General features: G+C 37.9%; 6 protein-coding genes across 6 annotated transcripts; 3 read left to right on the top strand and 3 right to left on the bottom strand.

Moving 5' to 3' along the window:
* The first annotated feature begins 3620 nt into the window (after positions 1 to 3620).
* LOC107186473 lies at positions 3621 to 6932 on the top strand. The gene is made up of 7 exons (XM_015574336.1): positions 3621 to 3693; positions 3779 to 3883; positions 4594 to 5394; positions 5481 to 5647; positions 5731 to 5889; positions 5998 to 6519; positions 6588 to 6932. The coding sequence occupies exons 1-7, from the start codon at positions 3621 to 3623 to the stop codon at positions 6930 to 6932; spliced, it is 2172 nt and encodes a 723-aa protein (XP_015429822.1).
* Positions 6933 to 7678: 746 nt separating this feature from the next.
* Positions 7679 to 8655, bottom strand: LOC107186604 (hemK methyltransferase family member 2). The gene has a single exon (XM_015574502.1). It carries the CDS (start codon positions 8653 to 8655, stop codon positions 8017 to 8019), a length of 639 nt encoding a protein of 212 aa, XP_015429988.1. The 3' UTR covers positions 7679 to 8016.
* A 117-nt stretch (positions 8656 to 8772) lies between these two features.
* On the bottom strand, positions 8773 to 9700 carry LOC107186472 (SNAPIN protein homolog). The gene is made up of 2 exons (XM_015574335.1): positions 9549 to 9700; positions 8773 to 9100 (listed from the first exon to the last, which is right to left on the bottom strand). Exons 1-2 carry the CDS (start codon positions 9698 to 9700, stop codon positions 8773 to 8775), a joined length of 480 nt encoding a protein of 159 aa, XP_015429821.1.
* Positions 9701 to 10126: 426 nt separating this feature from the next.
* Positions 10127 to 12652, top strand: LOC107186526 (U3 small nucleolar RNA-associated protein 6 homolog). The gene is made up of 9 exons (XM_015574414.1): positions 10127 to 10307; positions 10396 to 10522; positions 10605 to 10745; positions 10827 to 11017; positions 11095 to 11313; positions 11381 to 11723; positions 11837 to 12007; positions 12072 to 12246; positions 12312 to 12652. The coding sequence occupies exons 1-9, from the start codon at positions 10216 to 10218 to the stop codon at positions 12650 to 12652; spliced, it is 1800 nt and encodes a 599-aa protein (XP_015429900.1). The 5' UTR covers positions 10127 to 10215.
* Positions 12653 to 12752: 100 nt separating this feature from the next.
* On the bottom strand, positions 12753 to 14938 carry LOC107186525 (tektin-B1). Its single transcript, XM_015574413.1, has 7 exons — positions 14737 to 14938; positions 14449 to 14611; positions 14130 to 14390; positions 13900 to 14070; positions 13586 to 13808; positions 13280 to 13503; positions 12753 to 12967 (listed from the first exon to the last, which is right to left on the bottom strand). Exons 1-7 carry the CDS (start codon positions 14783 to 14785, stop codon positions 12763 to 12765), a joined length of 1296 nt encoding a protein of 431 aa, XP_015429899.1. The 5' UTR covers positions 14786 to 14938; the 3' UTR covers positions 12753 to 12762.
* A 2270-nt stretch (positions 14939 to 17208) lies between these two features.
* LOC107186559 (chromobox protein homolog 1) lies at positions 17209 to 19456 on the top strand. The gene is made up of 4 exons (XM_015574454.1): positions 17209 to 17742; positions 18120 to 18396; positions 18988 to 19321; positions 19397 to 19456. The coding sequence occupies exons 1-4, from the start codon at positions 17374 to 17376 to the stop codon at positions 19422 to 19424; spliced, it is 1008 nt and encodes a 335-aa protein (XP_015429940.1). The 5' UTR covers positions 17209 to 17373; the 3' UTR covers positions 19425 to 19456.
* Positions 19457 to 20662: the final 1206 nt, after the last annotated feature.

The following is a 20662-nucleotide window of genomic DNA, read 5'->3' as shown; positions in this document are numbered from 1 at the left end:
GTAATGGAGACGACATAAACGAGACCCAAGTAAAGCGTTAGGCGGACAAGTTCGATCGCTACCGTGCTGATATTTCTCGAAATATTATTTTGATAAAACCGGATATCGATCAAAATTTCCGCTTAGAACAAATCTGATTGGAATTTTCCTCCGTTCCTTCAATTCCTCGATTTTTGAAACCGCTATCAATTATTATTATTATTTGATGTCATCCTTACTGACGAACGACACGCCGCTGTTAGATACAAGTTTACGCAACCCATTAACTTTCACATATTTCCATCCGTGCAATTCGATTCCCGCAATTTCATTTTCATTATTCCCCACGTCGCGGGGCCGATCTTCGCAATCTCTTTATCCGGACACATCGTTTAAAGAACTTGCACGATCCTAATTAAATTGGAATCTCATTTGTACCACTCGTTAGATCCCCCCCTCTCCCACGTGTGTTTCTCACACGCGGTTGTATTTTAATGAATCCCGACGTGCGACCGTGGACGGATAGGAACCAGTATAAACGACTGCTCGCCATCAGCGTGCAGCGGCACACGACGATAATGTTCCCTTGACGCAAATTTCTTCTTTGATAACAGTCGATCGACTCGCACGAAATTTACCCGTAAGCTAAATCATACTTTCATTGTAATAGGAATAAGAATAGCAAACATAATTTCTTATTTTTATTTTAATACGAATGGCAAACTGTGTAAAGTGCCCCTTCGAAGTACAGTGACTTTAGTTGTGATCCTCTCAGTTAGTATTCTGTGTGGTACCTTTAAGGGTACAAGCCGTTAAACGTGTCGTTTGCTACTTCTTCGAGGCTGTACTTATTTGCTCCCATTTACTTTCTATTACCACACGTCTAACATACATTTTGTAACATTCAAATTTGAAATATTTCTTCCTTCATAAGATGTAAAACTATTTAAGTCTACACCTAATATTTCACACATATCATTAGGACCCTGTATACCAGGGTTTCCCAAACTTTTTCTGCAATAGAACACTTCGCAAACCCGAAAATTGTAATGGAACGCTATGATAAAACCTTTCCAAATTATCGCGAAACACAGTTTGGGAAACCCTGCTGTATACTATCATCTTACAAAACCCCGTTAAAATCAAAATCGGACACATTGGGACTCTTCCCTTATTAAAAACGCAAAGAACCCAAACCCCCTGCTGTTTTTACAAAGTCACTATACCTCTTAAAGACACAATACAACGCGTGATTTCCGATTGAATTCGCTAGATCCGTTCCTGCGAGGCGAATAAGTATATAACCTACGCCGCGCGCGCAGGCACGAGGCAGCCGCGACTTTCACCTTTCACCTCGGCTAAGCACGATTCCCCGGTTGACTTTTCGAACTTTTGCCCGGACAACCGCGACGCCGCTGCGATCCACGAGGACGATCCTTCCGAGGGACCACGAGGAACGTACCACGCGGCGATCGAAGCTGAGCGCGTCACGATTCGGTTTCACTCGAGGGCCGATTCCCCCGACGAAACCGAATCGAACCGATGCGACGCGATGGAAAGCGTCCGGATCCTACCGGGATATTCCGGCTCTCGTAAGTTCACCTTCGTCGAAAGCGACAGTGCTCTTCGAGTTTCCCCGGCGGGGACAAACTCCAACGAGTTCCTCCTGAGGCGCAGCCATCTCCGTATCTGATACATCCGCCGCGAGAACTTTCTATCCCAACGGTTCGCGTTACGGTGAAACCATCGGGGACCGAAGCAACTTACGGAGTCGACGCTCCGAGAATTGAAATCCTCGAGAGGACACCCGAGGGTCGAGCGTTCGGTTTCCGTTTCTGCACGCGACCCAACGACTAATGACCATTCAGCGGCTCTTTATCGCGACCGATTGACCCGCCGAATTTACCGCCGAAAACGTACGAGAGAATTTTTCACAGCGATCGGGATAACAGTAGAAGCTCGTTTAGTGCAGGCTATTTTATTATAGGAACGCCCCCTAGCTCACATTTCTCACACAGCTGCCACCCCACGCTGTCGTCCAGGAAGCAACGCGATACATTGCCGCATATTTTTCATCGCAGAAAGTATATATAATATTGTTTGAATAAAATATTTCGATACTAACTTAGTTTTTGAATGAAATTTCTTGATATCTCTAGGAATAACGGAGATAGTTAAGGTGATCAAAAAATGTATAGATCCCACTCTATATACAGTAAATCATCGATGAATGCTCGAAGGCTCCCCGGCACTGATAAGGAGAAGTCCTTCCTCTGGTAATAGGTTCATGAAATATGTAATGTTCAGTGCCGAGGAGCCTTTGAACACTCATCGATAATTAACTGTACAACTTCGTCGAACAAATGAACGAACGATTGGCAGTATTCCTGGAAATTTAACCCTCTACAACTCCAAACTTTGCAATAAACGTGCTTTTACTGTAATAAGCTCGTTCCTCGTTAAACGAATTTAGTCGCGAATCGAGTCTGTACGTTGATGTTTCGACGGTTCCCGAAACGTTAGAGAGGGATTAGAGACACCAGGCGATTGCGGCTCCCCTCGTAATCTGATCTGACGAAACGCTTCTGATGTACGTGAGAAAAACGAAACAATCGTGAAAACTATTTAGCGATTGCGTCTCCCCATACTCGTTAAGCTTCACGTCGAAATGCTGACGAAACGAATCGCGGGAGTCGCGTCAATATCGCGGGCAAACGAATTTTCCATTTTCTTGTTTCTTCGCCGAGAAACCTAGCGCGAAATTCGAATTTCGCGCGGACGCGCTCGCTCTTAATTAACCTTTCGTGTGGAAGGTGAACCAGCAACTTGCCCGGGATACTTTCCATTGTTTTTTTGCGTACTCGGTAGACCGTGAACTCGCAGCCTTGGATCGAGGACGCGAAAGATTCAAGGTTTCTCATCTATGCTGGCAATATTTTTCAACGTTCTCCTCAGCATCTTTAACCCCTCGGCTTAAAACATCGAGTCAGACTCGTGGTGGCGATATCAACATAGTTTCACCAAACATAAATATTATTCGTCTTCTTTGAGTCAAAGTGAAATTGACAATCGTTCGTTCATTTGTTCGACGAAGTTATACAGTAAATCATCGATGAGTGTTCAAAGGCTCCTCGGCACTGAACATTACATATTTCATAAACCTATGACCAGAGGAAGGACCTTTCCTTATCAGTGTCGGGGAGCCTTCGAGCATTCATCGATGATTTACTATATATCAGTTTGCTGATATTAATATTTGACTTATAGAGTAACTGTACAATTATCATAAATACAAGAATTCCTTTTGATTCCGGGGAATTATTGACGAAGGCACTAAAAAAATCATAGAGCAAAAAGTTAACATCATCAGTCTGAGTAAAAAGTAGAAAAAAGATTTCCTACAAATTCATACTTTCATGAAGACCCTGAGCACACTGTTAGTGAATGATAACGTAATCGAAGAGAATCCCTAAAATTGATCAAAATTTCTTTCGTTACTTCTACTTCAATATTATAAATTTAAAAATTTCTTCAACTAAAGAAGCGTGTATGAGCTACTAAATTTGGATCCTGAAACACTGTTCGACGTAGGGGTCCGACAGGAGAGAAATGATTGAAAGGTCTCACGTTACAGGTAGACGATGAAGGGAACCGCGACGGCGTTGGCGGTGTTGGCTGTCCTGAGCGCAGCCGCGTGTCAGGAGTACGGAGGAGGTCGTGCCCTGTTCGTTTAAGCGACATCGTAACTGACGACGATGAGAATCAGTTTGATCGAAACCAATCGTTTGAAATTCACTAGCACACTCGAGAGTCCAGCGAGCTGCTCCGGCGTCGCCCGCGGACGTGATGGCCCAAAATATCCTAGAGTGGATTCAAGGGATCTACCGGCAGGGCGCACGTAAAAGTACGTTCTCCAAAAAAAAAAACGAACTTCTCACGTCCAATCGCCCCTTCGAGGTGAAACGAAGGGGTGCTACGAGCACTGCGTCCCTCCGCTATGCCCGTAACCTTTTGGTTGATCCTCGATGAATCACTTCAGGCTCGGTTTTTTCGAATTCGTGAAAAGGGTAATAACTCTCGAACATCAAAATCTGCGGATCCACGTCCGCTGCGCGATGAAACGCATCGATGAAAATACCCCGAACCTGGAGCGATTAAACGTGGTAAAAACCACAGGGGAATAAGTGACGGTACCCTGATAGGCAGACGAATCAGTGGTTCGAATGATATTCCGGTGAACGAAAGCACGGTTGATAAAGACTAGATATCCAACCGGTAACTGTTTAAACGCGATTAACCATACCTTCGCACACGCTTATCAATAACCTCACACTGTACACGTATGTGTAATAATTGAAACCCAGAGGAAAACTAATCGAGCACTCGTAACTACTCATTTAACATACAAGCGCAAACAGGTACGCGTGGAAATGATCGAGGTCTCGCGATCCAAAATTTAAAGCAAAAAGGTTCTGGATGATAATTCATGGTAATTTCTGTCGATCCTTTTTTGCGACAGGCAACGTTGCGTCGTTGTTAAAGTTTGGATCGGTCGGCCTCCGCGAATCTGTCAAAAATCCATGATTCTAACACTCGAGATCGATCTTCTTACAGTTCGTCAGCAGTCGGATCCGTCCGGATACCTGCCGCCCTACAGCACTCAAAGGCCACCAGAAAGACCGAGACCTTTCCAAGTTCCATCGAGCGGACAACAGCCGAGCTATTCGTCCCCTACGCAAAACGAGGTAACGAGTTACCCTTACCAGAGGCCGTCCGCGGGTTTCTCTCCGACGAACGTTGCTTTCCCATCCGGTCAGCCGTCCACCGTTCAAGCTCCACCGTTCTCCACCCAAAGACCAACGTACCTTCCGCCGAACAATCAATCGCCGTACGGACCACCGTCCACCTCGTACAACCCCCGACCTACACCGCCCTCCTACTCCAACTCCGGTTCCTCTGCGTTTCCACCGTTCAGTTCGACGAGAAGCTCGACAACCTATCTGCCACCATCGACCGGTTATTCGACCACCAGCCCACGATCACCGACCGCCGCTCAGGCAGCTGGAATCTCGACGAATTACGGTTACTCGACACCCGGTGGATTTTCAGCTACGTACGGTTATTCGACCCAAAAAGCTAGTCCTTCTTACGGCCCGTCCGCGGACGGAAGCGCTTCGATCGGCGGATATCCGGCTGCGGGTAGTGGATTCACCACTTACGGATACCCCACCGAAAATCCTAGACCTTCTTTCCCAACCCCTGAACCTGGAGCTGGAGGGGGTTCGTATGACCAAGCGACTGGATACCCCGCTTCCACGGGTTTTCCATCCCCCACCCCAGGCGGAGCATTTCCACCTGTGGACAACTCCGGCGGAACCAGCGGCCCCACTGTTGTTAACCCTCCCAGCGGACAAGGTGAGCTAACGATCCATGTTTACCATGCGTTCTCCATGTTTACCGCAAGAAATTTTGCAAATTATTCGTATTCCGATACGTCGCAGGCTCGAGTGGCACTGGTACAGTAACAGGAGAGGGGACAGTCGCAGAGGACGACGATGACTTGAAACATCCGCCGCATATCCACGCTCTCGACGTTGAGTGCAGCAAAACCATGATGACCATCAACATCGAATTCAATAGGGTCTTCGACGGAGTGATTTATTCGAAAGTAAGCGATCTTTGACGTATTCAGCGGATCTTACAATATGCTGGCTGAACGATACTTAACTGATCCGACGCGAATGTTCGCAGGGTTACTTCATGAACCCGGAGTGTAGGTACGTCGAACAGAATTCGGGCCAGACCAAGTATTCGTTCACGGTGAATCTGGATTCCTGCGGCACTCAATTCATCAACGACTTTGCCGGTGAAGCTGGCCAAGCTTATCTCGAGAACGTGTTGGTTTTGCAGGTAAACGTTTCGAGAAAGACGAAATACAGGGTGTCGCAAATTAACGGGACACCCCTTATCATAGCGTAGAAAATAAAATACTAAACAGGTTTCTTATTCTCGGTTTAGAACGAGCCTGGCATTCAGGAGGTCTGGGACACGGTGAGAAGAGTCCGTTGCCTCTGGGAGGGAAACATCAATAAAGCGTTAACGGTCAACTTCTCCGTCGATATGCTCAATCAAGAGATCGTAACGTTCAGCGGTGATACGGCGGTCGCTAAATTGGACATACAGGTCGGAAGAGGTCCGTTTGCGGCCGCGGCCGACGGACTCGTGAAAATCGGAGAGACCATGACTCTGGTCGTTTCCGTCGAAGGTGATCCCGCCTTCGATCTTCAAGTACGCGACTGCATCGCTCGTGACGAGTCGTCCGCTAACACTATACAATTAACGGACGAAAGAGGCTGTATACTTAAACCGAAATTGTTCGGAGCGTTCCAAAAAACGAACGACACCGGAAACACCGGGGCCTCGATTATCGCGTACGCTTACTTCCAAGCGTTCAAGTTCCCCGACGTGATGGATCTGTTCATCGAGTGCAACGTCGAGTTGTGCAAAACCGATTGTGAACCCTGTCCAGAATCGGATCAGGTAAGGCTCGGACAGACGATCGAATCTGATAATTTACATCGAAAATGTTAAACCCCCATACTTTTCAGCAAATTGAACCGGGCAGACGGCGTCGATCGGTGAATTACACGCCATCGAGCACTCCCTCAAATACTTCGGCGGTGCTTCTGTCCGAACCGGTACGCGTCACACGAGGCTTCAGAGTGATCATGGTAGACGATTTGACCGAAGCCAGTAACCAGCTATTGGAACACCTCGAACACACCGATATAGAAGAAGTCTCGAGAACCAGGACGAACGTTTGCATGACCTACAGCGGATTCTTCCTCGCGATCTCGTTCATGCTGAGCACCATGGTGGTAACGACGATCAGCGCGCTCGTATTCTACGTTAAATTGCAAAGACTTTACAGATCGAAGTGTATAAACTCGTAGACCTTTAACACACATTTTTACCACCGTCGAACGTCGGGGTAATAATCGACATATGTTACCGCAGCCAGTACCGTTTGACAAACCACACCACCCTTTATGTTTCTCGCAAAGAAGCGACTTAGTGTAAAAAGTACTGCTCGAATTAATTGATATTACGCCTGCTGCCGATACAGATGTATCGCTGTTTGTATTGTGCGCGTCTATTGGCGGGCAACGATCATCCACCTCGACATTTTTTTTTAATACGAACATTATTTGCCAGCTCGATCTGTGCTCTACGTACATTTCTGTTCACACGCACGATTTCTAACGGACACTGCGTTACTTGTTACCCTCGCGACGTATTTCGCACATTCCCATCAATTTATTACAAAAATGATAACGTTTACTCGACTGTACAGCCATATTTCGTGTGTCGATTTACGAAATAACCAACTGACGCATTTGACAGCAGTCGATAAAGTTGTTTCCGCGTAACTCTCGTACATCGGGACACGATATCCAACTCTTAAGCATAAAGCGATGATAGAATAGATTATTGACGTATTTTTTTAGCTGAATTCAAATAAATTATAATGTTTCTTAAAGACACTGCTTACTCTTATTATCTATACGCTCCTTTATAACAAGACGTAATTTTCAAGAAGCATTTCTTGGTGGAATAGGAAAGCAATGGAATTCTAAATACGATTAAAAATGTACAACCATGGAAAGGATAAAAAGTACTTTGTACTCTGTGTTGTTTCCCAATGAAAAACAATGTTGAGCTAACAATACTTTACATACATTCAATACGAGATGGAGTGACAATCTAAGTACATACCTAGTAAAATATGTATTTACAAACTGAATGTAACAACAATTAATATCTCTAACTTTATACACGTATCACATACATCACTCTCGCGCCTGACATTTGATCGTCTGCACGCGGGTTTGACGTACCGCATCTCCTTTGCAAGATAAACTCTCGATATATGTTCCTCGAGCTTTAAACTATGACTAAAGTACTGACGAATTACTTCCATGACAAAAAAATTTCTCTGTTTATCACACAAACCATCGTACTCGAGGAAGATACATATTACATGATTTTTTTAAAACGTAAAACGTACAAATGCTCACCCCTAATCTTTCTTTCCACTATTACCTCGCCTCTCATATTTAAATCCTTAAACATTCGCAAAATATCGTCTGGATCATTCTCCTTAATGATCAATAAGTAGAATGTTCCAGTACGCGATAAAATATTAGGAATTTTATGGAATACTCGATCCATAACTTTTCTACCGTTTGTACCACCAGCCCAGCTCTTATACAGTAACCTTCCGTCTGAAATCTCTTCGTCGCTCGTTACAACATACGGCGGATTAAATACCACAATATCGAAGATGCAATTGCTGCATATACAACTCAACAAATCCATTTGCACGACGTCTAGTTCCACTGAATTCAGCTTACCAGTTTTCTTTGTAACTTGGCAGGCACTGCCATTAATGTCAATCGCGAGATGGAATGGCCGACAATATTTGTTCAATGCCATTGCCAAGGCAGTAATTACAACGCCAGATCCACTGCCTATTTCTAAGCACGCCATGGGCTTTATGTCTTTGAAAAATTCTAAATCAGCTTCCAAGGCATCTATTAAGAGGAAAGAATCCTCTGAAGGTTCGTAAACCATGTTCACATCGTCTCTAGACAAATTAATCAACGGAGTATCCATAATGTATATGTACGAAACATACAAGAATTTCTGTGTAAAGTTTTACCCTTGGCTACCTCTAGGCTAACACAACTGGATAGATGTATAACAAATAACCTATGATCGCCTCGGCGCTACCTATTCTTGTTCTATAGATGGCCCAGGTTCTTTTTCCATTTCAGTCCCTTCTTGTTTATCCAAAACATTTGTAGCATTACCATACAACGAACTATGATCCAACAATGCCTTTCTTTTCGCAGTGTTTTTCTCTACTGCTTGATGAATTCTGTTTAATCGCTCCTGTGTACTTTGTAATATATTACTCACAATCGTTATCTTGTGTTTAGCGTTGATAAGTTTTTTCACATAGGAATCCGTTTCCAATGGACACTGCAACGCTTCGTTAATCCTTTGTAACTCTTCTGTCAGAGATTCGATTTGTTGCTTCAATTCTATTTGACATATTCTGTGCGAATAACGAGCAATGAATTGCAAATCTGGATACGGTAATAATATTTAATACGCGCAAATAGTTTGGAGCGGGAATCATACACACAGTCCTCGCAGAAATATAGCGTACTCGTAAAATCAGTCGAACGATAAGGTAAACATGTCGTGTATCGGGACACGGAAATTGACAAAAATATGAGGAGATAAGAACTTGAAACCTCAGACAGGGCTGTACGAGGATGTGTGTTCCTAATTGTAAATGAAATACCATCAGTCATAAATGGGCATTTGTTTATTGTACAGAACTCAACAAAAGATTGCAGGACACGGAGCTGAGTGCTGCGGCATTAATCGGCGTCGCTGCTTGAAGTGTTAATTTACGATCCCGCTATATTTCTATGAGGACTGTATGTACACAAATTTATTTCCTGCACAACGATTGTCTTTACAGCAACTTTGCATACCTTGTGGCACGAATTCTTTCGTCTAATTGATCCACCGTTGGCTTCAAAAGACTCATTAAACCTTCCGTTAAAGCATCTCTCGTCGGATTTTCGCAAAAATCGTCTATTTTGTCATCTATAGACGTATTATCGCTCGCCGTATCCACATCCATGTTTGCACCAGTTTGCACTTCCTTTTATATTCCGGTTTCTCCATGTTCTGTAGATGGCACCGCTTGCTAGCTAAGGCCTCGATCTATGCATCGTTAAGAGGCGACGAATTCCTCTGTTTACTATACATGTGAAAGAAAAAATCTATCTTATTAATAAAACAAGGAGCTGTGTACACCACGCTAATTTAAATATCGATTCATGTATGTACCGAGCTACATTGTGATAATTCTTCATCGAATCTCGACAACGTAATAGCTGCATATCAGCCGTAACTGACCGTAACGAGCCTCTTCATATAGGCTACGTAGCCCCTGGACCACCCTAGACCATGGAACAGAAAAAAGCATTGGATGCTAGGTCTATTTTATACCTATGTAGTCGATGGTTTGGTAATCATGAATGATCCAAATGATCATGAAGTAATCATTAGTAAACACTGGTAAACACGCGTTCACACGATTGGAACAATTTTTATTTATTAATTTGTATACTGGATAATTAAAAAGAAGCTACTATGGCGGAATTCGTGGAAAAACGATGTGAGGATATGATCCCTGAATTAGAACACATGGAAAGCATCAAACTATTTGACAAAAATGAAATTCGGTAACTGTAATAGGTTAAATTTCAAAGCAACTGACCAAATTTGTTTACTTAAAATTAGTAGTTATTTACTTTACTGTAATTCGCGTAGGGGGATTGCGAAAAAACTTAAGGAGAATGAATATAAACTTCAACGGCATACAAAAACCAAAGAGGACTATTTGCGATATATACAGTACTTAATGGATCTCCTTAAATTGATCAAGCAACGTAGAGATGTATGTTGATTTAATTCTTTATATTTTATACTTTGTATAGGGTTAATAATACGTTATTAATCATTAGTATCATTTCATTTAGAAATTTGGTATTAACCAAAAGAAGTCAAATATTGATCACATCATTACAAACAAAATGAATAATTTGTACAAAGAAGCTATATTTAAATTCCAAGATGACATACGTTTTTGGATTGCTTATATAAAATTTTGTAAGCATGTTGTAAGTATTTATTTAAATCATCAACAATTTTATTGTATTTAATTATTTGTAATTAGTGAATGTTAATATAAAATGTGACAGCATTTTCAAAGTAGTGTTAGTCACATGTTAGGTAGAATGTTGCAAGTTCATCAGGATAAACCAAAATGTTGGCACATTGCGGCTCGTTGGGAATTAGAAGAAAATAAAAATAAGCAGACTGCTCGTCAATTTTTGCTTAGAGGATTACATATACATCCAACTTCTCAGTTATTATTTACTGATGCTTACAGGTAAAGTAGTGTCTAAGTGATCTTAATTTCATAACAAATTGATATACTTCTTGTACTCTACTTTGTATATAATTTAGATTAGAATTAGATGAGGCATCATCTAATAATGAAAAGAATGAAACCAGTAGTGACCCTGTGGTACCAGCAGAAGATAATATGACTATTGGACTAAAGAGAGCTTATATCATATATCAGCAAGCATCAAAATGTATCAAAGATATTATATTCATAGTAGAGTTACTTAATATTGCAAAAGAACACAATAACACAGAAAAATTACAAAATAAAATTGTTAGGTAGGTAAAAAAAAAGTATACTAAATGTACATCTTCTAGATGTATATTAATGAAATTTTTTTTGCAGTGATATGATACAGGAATATGCCCATGAACCCCTAATGTGGGACACAATGGCAAGACGAGAGTTGGAAGGGCTTGTTCAACCTTCTCTCAGTGACACAAGTATGGAAATTGATAGTTCAGAACAGACCTCCTTGAGAGACCGTATAACGTCCTGTAATAAAGTATACCAAACAGCACTTAAGAAAATTAAAACAGAAGAAATGTGGACATTTTATATAGAATGTTTGATAGAAATTAATCAGAAAGCTGGATCATTGCCAAACTTCAAAAGAAAGTTATTAAAAACTGCATTTGCCCAAGCACACCAAGCAAAGAAGTTGAAAGAAAAATATTATTTACATTGGGTTAGTACCACTTCGAGTTGCACAGTTCAACAAATTTGAACATTTTTGCACGTTTTATTAATATAATTAAAGAACAATGAGGTTTTATAACATTTAATAATTGTGTACCATAGGTTAACATGTTAAATGTTGAACAAAAAAATGAAACCACTGACAAGAAAATAAGAGAGATCCTATGTATGGCTACAGAAGCTATACCAAGTAGTGTAAGTTTATGGCATGCCAGATTGAGATACTTGTTAATCTCAGGACAAGAAGAAGAAGCTGAAACTGTTTTTTCAAAGGTACATTGTAATCTTCACATACAGTACCCTATGCATGCACATGGACTTATAATGTGACTTTTAGGTAACTCAGGTTCTTGGAGAAAAATCATTACCTTTGTGGAAAATGAAAATATTACATGTACAAGCAAAAAGTCCTGAAAAAACAGAAGAAATATTTCAAGCAGCCTTACAGGGTCATCCAAATATAGCTCAAGAAATAAAACCAACTTATATTGAATGGCTGGTTTTAACAAAAAGTCTGTACATCTAATTAATAAAATTACAATTTATAGTTTTATATTACATAAGATATTTATTTCAGGTATACAAGCAGCACGGAAGGTTTATAACAATCTCTGTTTGCAACCACCATTCTCCATTGAATTCCATAGAAAGATGACAGAACTGGAACTTATGCAACCTGAGCTATCACTAAAATACATTAGAAAATGCCAGGAAATGTCAACGTTACAATTTGGGAAAACTAGCACAAGTATCTGGATAGATTACATCAAGTTTGAAATGAAACATGGTGATCCGAAGAAAGTTGGAGATCTACACAGAAGAGCAGTGAAAACATTGGAACCAGGATTGACAGATTCTTTTATATCAGAGTACAGTTTAATTAAGGCGAATCCAGATTCCTTGAATATCGATACGTAAACATCGACAAATACAGTGAAGCGTGTAAGACCAATATATTGATATGTGAAGCAATAAACACACATTTTATGTGTTTAAGCAGAATTCTGTCTAGTAGAGTTACACGTACATTATGCTGACTCGAGCGGTATTTCCTGCTCCATACGCGTAAGAACAATGTTACGGTCCGTTTCATTAGGTAATCGTGTTCTATCCCCAGTTTTTAATGTTGCTCGCATATCCAAACACATCACATCCGTTCCTAACGAATGCTGTTTATCATCTATATTTCTTTCAATTCTTAGAAGTAAACTTTCTAGATTGTTGTACACTTGTCTAAAAAATAATACGAATATAAAATAGAATAATTACTTGTAATAGTTACTGTAAGATAAATGTTACTGATAATGTGATTTTTGTTATTACAAATAATGTGATCACCCAAAGTATCTGTAAAATGACTAAAAACAACATATTGCGATTTGAAGATGCAAATGTTGTAATGTAGCGGACATCAAGAATTAGGTCCGTCGTAATACTAGCGCCATCAAAATATGTTTTCTTCGGTCATTTTCTTACATCAGTAAGAATTACGAAGGTATTTTAGGTGGTCATATTAACTAAGGATTGTGTAATTCGTGTACATACTTCGAATTGTCGATAACTTTGTTCAAATCTTTTTCAGTCTGTCGCAACTGTAAAACCTCATCTTTCAAACCAAAGTCTACTTCATCACGACAGATCTCAAAACCAGGACGATAAGTGCGATTTTCTAATCTTGTTTCTGCGCATTTAATTGAATCAGTTTTGTGCAGGAGAGCATCTTCCAGTCGCACTATTTCTTTTTGCATGATTTCCATTTCTTTTTGTATCTGCAAATTACAGTGAAATGTATTTACACATTAATTGCTTTGTTGCCATTGTACTCGTATATATATTAGATATCACAGTTACTTTAAGCTTTTGCCATTCCAATTCATTGCGAGCTTTTTGTGTTTGATATATTCTTTTCCGTAAACTGAAGTCTGTTACATCCTGCTGAGCCTTAATGTCATTTCTTGCGCGTTCCCGCATTACATTCATGGACTCGCGAAAACTGTACACGTCGCTTAATTCGTTATCGGCCAAAATTTTGGAATACCGACAATGTTCCAACCAAGCTTCATAAGATATTGCACTATAAGTACAAAGTAAATACTTCACATTCTTGTTAATTACTTTACATAGATACTAATTCAAAACAATTCATTTAAAGGCACTATTTTTACTTTTTTGGAACCCTTAATGAATTTGGTTTATAGCTAATATTTGCACATGTACGATCCAAACTAAGATTTTCTTTATCTATTTTTATAGTTTCATCCTTATCTTCTACATCCAGTGCCACTTTAAATCGAACTTCCTCCAAACGATTTAACTTTTCCCATGCAGCTTGGACTCTACAAAAAAATAATCTGTGATTCAAATATTTACACTCTTTTTTATATCAATATTATACCTGTTAGTCAATGACTGTTTGACATTCTCTATGACACAGAGTTCTTTTTTCAGTTCTGTATCAGCTTCATCATAAGTAAGCTCAGTCCCCCTACGACAATCTCTCATTGAAATACATTGTGCTGTTACTTGTAAAGGATAATTTAATGTTTCTAATTCTTTTTCTGCGTCAATTTTTTCATCCTTTAGAGAACGAATCTCCGATAATAATTTATCTAATAAATTCTGAAGTAACTCCCTCCATCGTGATAACTCTGTTACCCTGTAAATGTAAAATATACGTAAATATTTTTTCCAAAAAAATCTAAGGAATCTATTACCTATCGGCAAGACGAGCATTATTCATGTACGTGTCCCATATAGTTTTCACCATAGTTTCTGACTGAATAATTTTTCCTGAATTTCTTAAATTAAATGCTTCTACACTTGTGGCATCTGCACCTTGTTGAAGTTCCCATTGTTTTGCATACCAGTCCGCTAATCCTGTTATATAAATTAGTAATGTTTATCATAAAAAATATTTACATAAATAATTACAGTATCTGGAGGCACATATTAATATCCATCTTGATTTCAAGAAGAGAACAATTAATGAATAACATTCTTACCTATGTGTGGTAGAGGTTTTTCATAGGTGGTTACAGATTTATTAGCCATAATTTTAAAAGAAATTTAATTCAAGCTGTAATCTACAAAAATGTAACACAACCTGTACCCTAACAGTGGCAGTGATAACTGAGGTATTACTGGTCGCCAAAGCAACCACAGTAGCCGTATACTTGATTAAATATCGACTTAATAGTATCTTCTAATATCTTATTATTGTATACATATAAAAACTTTTTTGCCGCGATTTTCGTCAGCAAGTGATATTGTACAGCATTACAATATAATTAAGAAAAGTAGAAACATTACGTACTATGAAAACTAAATACATATAAATTGTGGGTTTTGAAGAATAAATAATTTATTTAAATTACATGCTTAAAATATATTGGTTACAATTTTATATACACGCTATTTATTTTCGATATGGCGTCATTTATGGAAGAAAAAATAGATTTTGTTCAGACCATATTAAAGAATGCAGAGAACATATTCATTATAATTAAATATACTATTGATGTTTATTTAATGAGATAATCCATGCATTTTTGACCCATTACTTTTCAAATCAAAATGAGGAGTCATGTACTAAATTACGTAGAAAAAAATCTAGAATTCTTGTTTACAATTAAAATTACGAACATAAAACAGTATCTACAATAACATTTAAATATATTGATTTTTTTATCATATTTCACAGAAGTTCAAAACGGAAGCAATATAAATTCAAATACATATGCACATATATATGTATGTACAGATCATTGCAAATATTACGCAGAAAATCAGAATAACTATATCGGGAACTTGTATTAAAAAGTAGAATTATACACCGATATCATTCGGTTAATTAGTAACGTTTATAAAAGAAAATATGAAAATCTTCCTGTGACATCTTCCATTCCATCTTCATGTGATCATAATATTCTTCATTCTCAATTCGTGCCGGAAAGATTTAATAAGCGTTGTTAGTACAATTTTTCTAACGTGAATATACTTTATTCATGATAGCAAGTATTGTAAGCAGGTGTATAGTAGATAATTTGATTCAATGAACTGTACACATTAGACGGAAAATTTTCGGTACCCGTTTACCCCAACTTAATATAGTGATACTCATACCCATATACTCATAGAATGTTGATTAGTTATCAAAATACATCACAAATCTTTAAATGTAACTCTTAAAAATCTCACATTTGAAGCCCCTTCTAATTCTACAAATTATTCGATAATCAAACCGTTGATTGTTTACTCTCGTAGTGCAATTTATATAATAGCGTGATAAACAATAATCATTATTGGCTAAACATTTTCCTACGTGTATTTAATTATCCGACTAACGCTCTTTAGCCTGATTATGCGTCTATCCCAATTTGCGAACTATCACAGTACATTCGATTAGGTTTTGTTCCTTGAGCTTTGTCCCAAATAAACGGCTGCCTCGATTAACTGGTAGTCAAAATAAGCGAAATCCACTGTATTCTTGTCGATCTTAAGCTAATTTTATTATTCTCGTCGAATGATAGGTGTAGAAACTATTATATCATACATATTTGGAAACAGTTTTGGTCCCCAAAATTTGTCCATGAACAGGAGGGAATTTGAAGACATTGTTGGTCCCTGCCTTATATTAACGCTGTCCAGTTTACGGACCCCTCATGTACAAGCTTCCTCTCGCAAAGTGTAACTTCGTCGTCAAGGAAACTGTACGACGCTAAGGTGACCATGAGATTCCCAGTAACGTTACCCCGCGAATTACCGGTAGCGTTATGTACTGTAACACAAAAGATGTTACGATTCTTTAGCCCACGTCTTGCACCATGGTAACGGCGAATGATGGTGAAAGAAGAACTAACGAAGGCTTTTGCAACTCCAGCGACAAGTTGGACAGTGGTACCTCGTACATATATATTTGTGTAATATTTTAATTTCAATAATATTTTACGGTTAAAAGTGAAAAAATTAATAAACTGCCTGTGAAGCAAAACAGGGGAAGTCCATGATTCACCCGATCTATTCTCTGTTTGGACATGCGCATCAGATGCAGTCATTATTATTCTGTGATGTTGTAACACTTGAATGACTATAATCGTTAAAACGGTATTTAGAATTACGTGATCAATGAAATCGATAAAATATACACAACATTCAAGCAAATCTTGTGTAAACTTATCGTAAAAATAGAATTACTAGTAAAGATAAAACGCCATACACCAGGAGTATCTAACATTAGTACTAACTAATAAAGACCGGAAGTTTAACGATATTATTTACGGCGTCATATTATAACACTTTTACAATTATGAAAATATCGGCCAGAAATTATATAAAAAATGTAGTGTGAATTTGTAATACAAACAGTCATGAACAAGACGTTGATTCATTATTTTTTGATATTAATTTGAACATGATGGTTATCCTTGTCTGCCGCGTCTGCCGCGCTAGATTGGAAGTTTTTGGTTTGACACGTCTGCGCAAGAAATCAGTATCGCACTTCCGAATTGTTTACAGGAGTGGGAATCCAAACGGTGTATACATAAACGATTATAAAATAGTCAAGTGAAAGCGCGCGATTTCCAATTTTCTTAGAACGGGGTCCGTAAAGAAGATTACGTTTTATCGCCGGTGGGAATAGTATGCGAAGATTGAGCATGAAGAGCAAACGTAGGAAGTCTGAAACGATGAGCGACAACAGTTCGGAGGAAAATGGCGTCTCCCCTTCTACGTCCGACAACGACGAACTGAAAAAAGGAAGGGACGACGAAATAAAGAAAGGAAAGGACGAAGAATACATGGATAACTCACGAAAAGGTACACCGAGAAAACGACAATCTCGTGGCCGACATAACGTCAAAGAAGTCGACGAAAGTGAAGATGATCGAACAACTGAAGAAGATGAAAATAAGAACACTGGGAAGGGTGGAGCGAACAAACGATTGAAAAAGGAGGATCTGAAGGAGTCCCCTTCGATAAAAAAGGATGGGAACGTTGAAAAGGAGTATGAGGTTTGTTTTGGCTTAGTACTTACTTGTTTCGCGGTTGTTACAATACACCATTCTGTTTACGTACCGTCGAGGGAATGTGTACGGTAGACGCTTTACGCAACCAACAAAACGAAAACCTGACCCGTAAGTGACTACAGTCAGCGTGGAATTGGTTGCATCTAAATAGTATTTAGATACAATTGACACTTTTAAGAACATATGAAAATAAGGAATAAATAGATATTTGTCTCGTTTATTAAATGTTTTAAAAGATTCAAAATAATGCAATACATTTGATTCTAAATCATTAATTCAGTTAGTTCCATATTATAAACATTGAAGTTTATCTGTGTAAATTTGTTTATATGCTTGTAAAATAAAAGTTTTTTATTTGAAAGGTTCAGAAAATTGTTGGACAACGTACTATTAAAGGCAGGCGACAGTTCTTAGTGAGATGGAAAGGATATGATGAAGATTCCGATACTTGGGAACAAGAAAAAGACTTGAACTGTCCAGAACTTATTGAAGACTTTTTAGCAGAAGAAGAATCACAAAGTGATGAGGACAAATCTAAGAAAACTGATACTCTTTCAAAAGCATCAAAAACAAAATCCCCAAAAGTAGACAGAAAGTCTAAGAAGTCAAAGGTTAATCTAAAGAAACAAATTGCAAATGGTACTTTTTGTTATATTACCTTTGAAGTGATATCCAAGGCTGTTAGAAAGTACATACGAGTTATTTAAAATACTCAACAAAGTATGTAAAAATTTGCACATATATTTTTAATTTTCTTCCAAAGAGACAAAAAGAAAAGTCTTATATAATGAAAAATATTAACTTTATAATATATATAACAATACAAGAACCAAGCATCAACAAAATTATAACTTTCAAAATTATCTACGAACTTGAATATGAGATGCTTGTTACGTATGTGACTTGAAAATGTCTGGTGTCAATAAACATGAACTGTGTATGCCTTAAGACAGCGTTTCCTAAACTTTTCCTATGACTACTTTACAAACTCTGAAATTGTAACAGAACACCTTGGTTATCTTGTAGTGTAGGAAGCGTTAAAAAAAGAACAAACATTTTCAAATGTTAATTGTTTAAAACCAAACAACAATAATTTTTCACGGAACACTTATTCATTTTCCGCGGAACACCAGTGTTTTGCGGAACATAGTTTAGGAAATGCTGCATTAAGGGATTTCAAAAAAATATTGCAACAAGTATGTATTCCAATCGTTATGTAACTAATTTCAGACGTGGAAACAGCTGATTCAGATGAGGAAAAGAGTGATGAGAATGAACAGAAGGAGTTTGAAGTTGAAAAGATTATAGAAGTACATTTTAAGAAGAACAAAACGAGACAATTTCTAATTCGTTGGAAAGGATTTACAGCGGCAGACGATACATGGGAACCAGAAGAGAATTTAAATTGTCCTGAACTCATTGAGAAATTTATGCAAAAAGTAGAAAAAGCTAAAACCACCGACTTACGCGAACTCCGGGCTAATCGTCCTCATACAAAACGATACACATTAACCACACACGATTCCGGAAGAAGATTATCTCGCCGAAATATGGATAAGCAGAGGTAATTTCTGCAGCTTATTATTTTCATGATTTTTTCCTTTATGCACCTTAATTTCTGTTCATTTTCTGTTTGTAGGGCTACGTATCATGAATGTGATGAATAAATGATCAAAGCATGTCAAGACACAGACAAGACATGGTGTTATGAAAACATAACACTTCATCAAAACAGTAATCATAAGAAACTTTCTACCTAATAAAATTTAAAAATAAGACTAGAAGTTACATGTAAAATTTGTTGTGTGTGTCTTTAAGTACGCATTATGTTTCTTCATTTATTATACTCTGTATTTATCATTTTATTCGGTAAAATTTACTAAAAGATTATAAAAGATATTATAAATCACTAATTTGATAATGTAGTATAAACAATTCTTTAAGTTACAGGTTCTTTCATAGCATTTTTTTTCTCAATAATTCGTGAAGTGTGCTGTGTTTCATAATATCAACGTAAAACGTGTACTGTAAAAGAAACGATTTTAAAATCCAGTACTGCGTAACATTTTTTTACTGAGTGGTATGTATATATTGAAGATTAGAAAAATTTTTGAACGGATGTTTTACCCTGGTGCAAGCTGCATTGCTTTAACTCATTTCAAATAAAAATTCTTATCAGATTCATAAAAACTATAGATATGTAATTAGGTAAAAGACATATTCATTATTGAATTTTGTTATCATAGAAATTATGGTATTAATAAGCACTGCAATTATAAACAAAAACGGTAGAGATATATGAGTTTCGAATGTTTTTATGTATAGTCTCGATATTTTTACCCGTAAATGTTTTTTTAAATATCAAAGAAGCAAAAAGGTGTAATTATTAGAGTTTAATGGCGACACAATTACTGTAAATGATAATGAAGTGAACATGTATGTCTTACACAAGTGAAAGTGCGTTTACTGTTTTGTGTATGTGTGATAATCAACATGATACTTGTTTCAAGATAAAGGTATAATAAAGATTTAAATCTTGGACAAAGTTTCTGTATTCGTAAACAATACTACTGACAGCAATACTAACAACTTATATGAAATGTATGTGTAAGTACCACTTTACATAAAACTGATTGTTATTCTTGTTTAGAAGAATCCACATGGTATAAATATTTGCTGATAAATAAGATTAATAGTGCCTCACAAATTTGTTACTGTCTTCATGTATGTTTAAGTATAAATATTAAATTGTGTACCTTTTCTCAATCATATACATTTTGAATTACTTTGTAGTAATTCATGTTACACCACGTTGAAAACAATAACAAAAGTTCATTACGCATATATAGGTGAGCAACACTAATATGTATGCGTGAAAATGATTTTAAATGCTAAGTAATATATA

This window comes from Dufourea novaeangliae, unplaced genomic scaffold, assembly GCF_001272555.1.
Source record: "Dufourea novaeangliae isolate 0120121106 unplaced genomic scaffold, ASM127255v1 scaffold65, whole genome shotgun sequence".
Classification (NCBI taxonomy): domain Eukaryota; kingdom Metazoa; phylum Arthropoda; class Insecta; order Hymenoptera; family Halictidae; genus Dufourea; species Dufourea novaeangliae.
Note: the sequence above shows the minus strand (reverse complement) of the source record. Positions and strands in the feature narration are given on the sequence as shown.